The sequence below is a fragment of the Pterocles gutturalis genome, unplaced genomic scaffold (assembly GCF_000699245.1).
Source record: "Pterocles gutturalis isolate BGI_N339 unplaced genomic scaffold, ASM69924v1 scaffold50598, whole genome shotgun sequence".
NCBI classification, from domain to species: domain Eukaryota; kingdom Metazoa; phylum Chordata; class Aves; order Pterocliformes; family Pteroclidae; genus Pterocles; species Pterocles gutturalis.
Window position 1 is genome coordinate 1344 of NW_010124938.1, and position 7942 is coordinate 9285.

At 45.2% G+C, this 7942-nt stretch overlaps 1 protein-coding gene across 1 annotated transcript; it reads left to right on the forward strand.

Annotated features, from left to right (window-relative positions):
• Nucleotides 1–968: 968 nt before the first annotated feature.
• On the forward strand, nt 969–7649 carry LOC104465365 (DNA polymerase delta subunit 3-like; the record flags this gene model as incomplete). Its single annotated transcript, XM_010078380.1, is given in 5 exon segments — nt 969–1121; nt 1123–1231; nt 2594–2666; nt 6057–6219; nt 7537–7649. Coding segments are annotated over 5 exon segments (611 nt in total), but the record flags the coding sequence as incomplete, so codon positions are not given.
• Nucleotides 7650–7942: the final 293 nt, after the last annotated feature.

Genomic DNA, 7942 nt, shown 5'->3' on the forward strand with positions numbered 1-7942 from the left:
AGGTTTGGATGTCAAGAGATTGCTGCTGCAGGCTGGATGTGCTGTAGAGATGTTGTTTTGTTACTCGGTTCCTGACCTGCGTAGCAGTGCACGTGAGCCGCTAGTGCTGAGGCGCAGAAATTAATTGGCAGAAGATGGGTTTATTTCTTATGCAAATAAAAATATGCTGTGTAATTCAGTGCATTGGAAGGCGTGAGTCTCTGCTGTTTTGTGGCATTTCTGTAAGAAATCTGGAAAGCCTCGCCTGTGATTTGCACAGTGGGGTGTAGAGTTCGGTTATTTTTGGGTACTGCTATTCCTGACTGTCAGGGAATTGGATTGGAACTGTGAGCAGATCCTTTAGTTCTTATATCTCCGTATCCCCAAACAGTCACATTTCAGCCTGTTACGAGCTGAGATGTATCTCTGTCTACTAGTGATTGCATGGAAATGACTTTATATAGTTAAATCTGAATGTCGTGGGTATCTTCTGAGCCATTTTTTAGGTAGTTTGGTTTCAGTTGTGATTTACTTACCTGGCTGATGCGATTGCGGCCGCTTGTTGTGGCAGCAGTGGACTCTGTCAAAGCATCTGAAGGTTGTAAATGTTTTAGGTCATCAGACAGTCGTACAATTTATGTTGCAAACTTCAGAGAGCGTAACCCGTTTAGGAATAAAATGCAGTCGGCTCCATCTCCACCCTGGGTGTGGAGGCTTTTCCCCCCCTCCATGAAATCCAAACAGCTTGTTTAGGATTTGAATGCTCTGGCTCTTGCTGACAGGTTCAGATGATCTTTTCAGTAGAGGTCTCCATTGCTCCTGTTCTGTGACAGCCTTTCTTTCTTGTCCCATGCACAACTTAAATTGCTCTTTTTTTTTCTCCATAACAGGAAAACACAGGACCAGAGATCAAGGCACTACCGGGGAGGAAAGCGAGGTGAAAAATAAGAAGTTAAAAGGCTAATTAAAATTTTCACTCCATCACACAGGTTTAGCGCCATTCAGTGTGCCGCTGCGGTCCCCAGGACGCCAGCTGAAGTTTCTCAAGCGCAGATGTCTGCTCAGGCTGGTTCCCAGCCACCGAGTGACACGAATGCTGTCACAGTACCTGCGGTCAACGGCCACGGTCCATCAACTGCTAAACAGCCATCACAGCAACCCAAAGGGATCATGGGAATGTTTGCAGCAAAAGCAGCTTCCAAACCCCAGGACACAAATAAAGAAACGAAAGCAGAGGCAAAGGAGGCCCCAGGTGTAAGTTACCTCAGACCTTTTGGCAGCCCTCTGGGTTAATACCTTAATAAACCGCTTTGTTCTTACTTGACCTGAATAACCTTAACCAGCCGTAGCGCAGCCTTGTCCGTTGCTTCTGCTGCTAAACGTGCTGCTTGCTGGGAATGCTCGGTCTCTCTTTTGTAAGTATTTAACTCTACGCTCCAGCCATGCCTTCTGTCTGTCATTTTGGGGGAGAGTATATTGTGCCATGCTCTGGACCTATCCACAAAAGTGTATTTGCCGTAACTTTTGACATTCCTCCTCCAGCCAGATCTCCAGCGAGTATAAACCAGCATAGCTGCATTATTGAGACAATTCTTCCATTGTCTTCACTTATGCCAATATATACACCGGTCGAGGATCTTGCTCTCTCCATTGTGCTTAAAAGGATTTGTTTTGAGCAATAAGTGAAATGTGAGAAGTCCAGGTCTTAAAAGTATCAAGGTGTTTAAACTTGGTCTGGGAGGGAAGTTTCTAAGCTTGACCTGTACAAGACTAAATTGTTTATCTTCTCGACTGCTGTGGGGTTGGTTTTTTTTTTTCCAGGATAGGATTATGTTTTAATTTTAATTAGTAGAATTGTTTTTAAAGCAATGTGGCCAGTAAATGGGTACTAAAATGGTAACATTCCCTGCATATGGTTTGGCTTTTTTAGAACAGCTGGGTACATTTTTTGGTTCACTTTTGTGATTTTTATTTTTTTTTAATAGTGAATTTAGAACTGGTGAAATATGAGTGTCAGAGTGTTTTGGGAACTTTAGCGTCTGTTTGCCTTTTTTTTTGCATGAAAATAAATGGGATTAGGAGGCCAAGCTTCCTAAGGTGGATTTTTTTTGTGTGTGTGAGTGATTTTTCACTTTGGTGGCTGCTATATTAATGGAATAGAGCAGTGATATTTTTTGCAAGTGGCTCAGCAGAACAGTGTACGTGCCAGAGTAGCTGGATAAAGTCTTCATGGTTTGGCCAATCTGTGTTCTTTCCTCTGTCGGTTACTGTGAATCGAGGCACTGATAGTTTGCAAAAAAAAGAACAGTTCTTTACTGGGAACTGACCCAAATCCCAACCACTTATTTCAGTAACACTGTCAGCCATCAGATGGGAATGTGACCCAAGTTAGGTTTGAAGGCCTAGCGAAGGAGTCGGAATAATTTCCACTCAACTCCTCGATCCATGTAATACCTCATATCTTCAAATTCTCCTGAACAGATACTGAAATCGAAGACGCTGACTACTCAGCAAATTACACATATTTATGTTGCTCGTCCAGAAGCAGTACTTTGCATTTTGTGGGCTGTGTTGCGTGAATAATTCCTGTGGTTGCTCCTCTGTTTGCTTCTAGGTGTCTGCAGCAAGCAGCAAACCCCCACCGAAGGGCAACATTATGAACAACTTCTTTGGAAAAGCTGCCATGAGTAAGTGCTTTAGAACATGCATCTGTTTGCAGAAACCAGTGTGGTCAGGGACCCGCCCTCTGTACTTTAAAAAAAAAGTTAAAAAATTCTGAGGGATATTGGAAGGGGTTTTTTTTAAGCTAAGGAGCTAAAATTGGTGATATCAGGTGTCTTGTTATACAGCTGTGATGGGAGACATAAAGAGAAAGGAGCAGAACTCTTCCTTCCCACCCCTGCCCCACCAAATTTGTTGGATTTTCTTTATACCCCCTTTTTTCTTATAGTTTTCCATACCATTCTTCTGCTCTTTTGGACTCGGAGCGGTTAATGTTTTTGTACGCAACTCTTAAGACAAAAGTTAAAGGTTGTACGTGGAATTTTTCAGACAAAAAGCTTGCTGGATGGAGATCAATTAAAATGACATATTTGTGCAGACTAACCCACAGGATTTTTAGTGCAGAAGAAATCTGATTTAACTTGAGTACTGCTGGCTGGAAGATTAGCTATTGGTCAAATGTTTGCCAAAACCTGTTACGCAGGGTGTGTTAACGATGCTTGCTTTTCATCACAAGTCACTGAGGAGTCTGTAGTTAGATTTTAGGGTTAATTTCTTTAATGAAAACTGAAGAGCTAATAATTGGAGGATAGAAACGAGGGGTGGCCTTCCCCTTTGAAGGGTTTGGAGTGGGTGGCCTCTGGAGGTCCCTTCTTACCTTAAATTATCCAAGTCTAGAGAAAATATGCTGAAGCTTTTAAATAGACATTGGAAAAGAACTGTAGGGTTTTATTCAAAGATGCCCTTATAATACTGAGTACAAGAGGATTCAAAGAGGCACTGGGAGGGAGTAAACAGCATCGTTCACTTTCTAACAAGCATCTGTCAGAGTTTGCAGGGTACGGTTCCAGCGCTGAACACAGAAGGCACAGTCCTGTTGGGCGTCTTTGAGTTCCTGTTTTGATGGGACTGAGGGAGCCGAGGACACTTTCAGCCTCAGCTTCACCAGCCTGAGCACAGTTGCTACAATTAACCCAAGTAAAATTTTAAAGATCTGAGAAGAACCCTAGAGCAATGTTCATATTCTGAAAACCCAGGAGGTCGGAATTGCACAGTAAAGTCAAGTCAGTGGTGATGGAGAAAGCTTTGTGAATGCATTTCCACGATTTCCAGTGGGGTTCACGTCTCTGCTGAGTCCTGTCAAGGAGCTGCTCAAGGAAACTTGTGAGGTGGCTGCAGGGAAGGAGAAAACTGAGCAGAACTGGAAATGATTATGTGGATAGAAGAGATAGGGTGATTCCAGGAGGAAGATTTATTCCCTAAACTCTCCTGGCTTCAAAGCTTTCCCCTTTGCCAGAAAGTACTGAGTTAACAATAATTGAGTCTCTGCTATTGATCGTAAATAAGAGAGCTGTTGTTCAAGTTCTTATGGATGAGATGCTTTCCCTTGCTCAACGAAGCAGCCAGCCGGCGCTAAGTCTTCTAGCCCTCTCGGCAACCCCTGTTCCTGTTGACAACGTGGTTGATCTCATTGTTTGATACTTTTTCTTCGCTCAGGCATCTTGTGCTTGATACAGGATGCTGCAGGTTTCTAACGTATCTGCTCCTCTCTTCTGGTGGGGTGTGTGTAAGCCGCTGAATGAAGCTCACAGACTAATTAGGTGCTGGTGTGCTCACAGCACCACGTCAGGTTGATAAGTATATTCTTTTGCTGTCCGCTCCCACGTGCTATCTCTTCTCTGGTACTAGATGAAGCCATTTGAAGCAGAATTCATGGAATCATAGTATCGTAGAGTAGTTTGAGTTGGAAGGGACTGTGGAGGTCATCTAGTCCAACCCCCCTGCAGTGAGCTGGGACATTTCAACTGGATCAGGTTGCCCAGAGCCCCATCCAACCTGACCTTGAATGTTTCCAGGGATGGGGCATCTACCACCTCCCTGGGCAACCTGTGCCAGTGCTTCATCACCCTCAGCACAAAATATTTCTTCCTTATATCTAGTCTAAACCTCTCCTCTTTTAGTTTAAAACCATTACCCCTCGTCCTCTCACTACACTCCCTGATAAAGAGTGTTTCCCCATCTCTCCTGTAGCCCCCTTTAGGTGCTGAAAGGCCACAATCAGGTCTCCTTGGAGTCTTCTCCAAGCTGAACAACCCCAACTCTCTCAGCCTCTCCTCATACGGGAGGTGTTTCAGGCCTTTGATAATTTTTGTGGCCTCCTCTGGCCCCGCTCCAACAGGTCCTTCCCGTGCTGAGGGCTCCAGAGCTGGACGCAGTATTCCTGGTGTGGTCTCAGGAGGGCAGAGGGGCAGAATCACCTCCCTTGACTTGCTGACCATGCTCCTCTTGATGCAGCCCAGGATACGGTTGGCTTTCTCAGATGCTGGCTCATGTCCAACTTCTCATCCACCAGGACACCCAGGTCTCTCTCTCTCTTCATCCCCCAGCCTGTATCGATACTGGGGGTTGCCCTGACCCACGTGTAGGGTCTTGCATTTGGCCTTGTTGAACATCTTGGGGTTCTTGTCCTTGTATGTGGTGCCGTGTAGGCAAAAGAGGCTGGTTCTTGATCCCGCTGGGGTTGGGGTGTGACGAGGAGCTGGTACATTACTGAAAATACTAATCATGGGCTCTGAAGTTATGCAGGATGGAGACTGTGCACACGCCTCTCATTGCTCTTTATCAGTCCTGATTCTCCTGCTTCTGGGCACTTTTGTGCATGACTAAAACTCTAATTTAGAAGGGATCAATTGACTATAGTAAAGATGGATGTGGTGCTATGCCAAAAGGGCTGGCTAGGAGAGGGGCTAGAAGATAGGATGAGGAGTAACGGTTTTAAGCTGAAAGAGGGGAGATTGAGATGAGATATTAGGAAGAAATATTTTATGATGAAGGAGGAAAGACAGTGGCCCAGGTTGCCCAGAGAAGCTGTGGATGCCCCATCCCTGGAGGGGTTCAAGGCCAGGCTGGATGAGGCTTTGGGCAACCTGGGCTAGTGGGAGGTGTCCCTGCCTATGGCAGGGGGGTGAAACTTGATGATCTTTACAGTCCCTTCCAACCCAACCCCTTCTGTGATTTTATGACTCCCAACCCTCCTGCAGTGCTTTAAGTCCTGGTGGCTGTGAGGGCTTTCGGTGCTGCCTCGTAGCCCTCTTCTGCACGCTTGGCTTGCAGTGTGCTTATGCTGTGCCATCAGGAAGAGCAGAACCAAAACGGTAAATCAGCTAGATATTTAAGCATGTCCTTTCTTCGTGTGTGATGCAGCTTGGTCAATCTAGACCCCTAATATTTTATACATCATCTGTGGTGTTTTCTGTATTCTTGGTGCACAGTGTTTTGTTTAGCCAACTCTTTTGGAAGTTGTTGTTCATACTGAATACGCAGTGTTTGTTCTTTTTTTAATGGTTTATTCACAGATAAACTCAAGGTCAACTCTGTGCCTGAGCAGCCAAAGGAGGAGAAAGAAGTAGTCAAGCCTCCAGTTCTTGCAGCAGAACCAGAGTCATCCCATAATACTGTAGTAGAGAAACCTGGGAAGAAAACAGAGTCTGCTAGAATTCAACAAAAGGACAAAAAAAGGTGGGCTGTGCCTTCGGGGTCCCTGTAACCTTGTAACCTGCTTGTTGATGGCCTGCGTGGAGCTGGCTGGTCATACAATGCTGGCTCATCTCTTGTTTCTAGTTACTAAATTGCATTAAACCTGGCTAAAATGATCTCTCTCATAATTTTTTCCTAAAATTTCTTTTTCATTTAGTGCTGTAGGTGCCTCAGGGCCATGTGTGCCATTGCAAGTGGGAGAAGGGACATGATCCACGTAGTTTTTGGTGGGAGGGGATGACTTTTCTTGAGGCGATCTCACGCTGTGAGCAGACTCGGTGCAGACCCCGCAGGCGATCTGGGGGGGCTGGCAAGAGCACCTGTACTGCAGGGAAGGTAGTATATTCCCAAGCTTGTATGTACACAGCTTCCAGCACACAAAGTTCTGCTTGTTGATTCCCATAGCTAATGTACTGCTGCTTTCAATCCTGCCGGTTTACTTTGGGCTGAGACTCCAAGTCAATTTTAAGTTCAGCCCTTTGTGTTTAATCCAACCCAAACTGACAGAGACAAAAAATCATTACAGTCTGATGGCTCTCTGGTGGCCTATGAGTAATTAATTGGTGGTCTTAATTTGTTTCTAACTAAATAGGTAAGCACACCACCCAGCCCACCATCGCAGTTAGAGCTCACTGGTTTTCTTATTGATAGTCTTGTTCAGAAAGCCAAGGGCCTGGAAAGCTCATGTTGGCAGCGTGGTGTTGGGAAGGCCACTCGGGCTGTACCAGCTCTATGAGGCTACATGGGCCTTTAGCCTCCAGGCTTGTTAGTTTGACACGTCTTGCCAACGTTAAAAAGAAAGAAGCTATTTTATTTTTCCAGTAGTCTTTAAAAATGGCTCCAGGATTCTGAGACACTACCTCATAGTCAGTCAGTGGCAAGCAGTCTGTCAAAAGCGCTTCTGAGTGATGCTGTTGGGGACATTAGTGTTTGGGAGCCTGAGCTCTAGAGACATGATCAGAAATTCGCTCTTGCCAGGTTGCTGTGGCCAAGCTAGGTGAGGTACTGGACAAAACGTTGAACTGCAGAGGGGCTAAAGAAATCCTCCTTGTTTTGGAGAACTGGATATGGGTAAGGACGAGAGGCTTGGAAATGCGGGTGCACCTATACCTGGTTCTATAGGTGAGTGTAGTTCAGCATATGGGATGCTCATGTCTTTGAGGGGTACAGAGGTATTTGATTTCCCTGCTTAGCAGTACTTCTCTCAGGAATGTGCTTGCCTAAACGTGCCTGATGTTTTCATCCACACACAATGGATAACACATGTTCGTTCCTTTTTTCTTTTATTTTTTGTGTCAGTAAAATGAAGAGGGTGGACAAGTCAGACAACGAGGAAGAAAGAGATTCTGAAAATCTAAAGAAAAAGAGGAAGAGAATCAAACAACTTCAGTCTGACAGCAGCGATGAGGAAGGTAAAAAGATGTGTAAACAACCAGGCATGTAGGTCAGGGGCCTGATTTCAACAATGTGACTATACAAGGCTGTTGGTCAATGATTGAGGGAATAGTTGAGAGGACTAAAGACCGTGCAAACGGCTGGGGTTTGAGTTTTCTGTTTATCTCGTGCTGCAAGCACTCGGGCATACAGTTGAGATGCCGCAGTCATTCAGTCTTTGTTGTAGCTTAGCTCAGATCTGGCTGTCTCCTCACCAAGTGTGCCGCCAGTCACGCTGACGTGTGGGAAGGAGGTTCTCAAATCTCTTGTG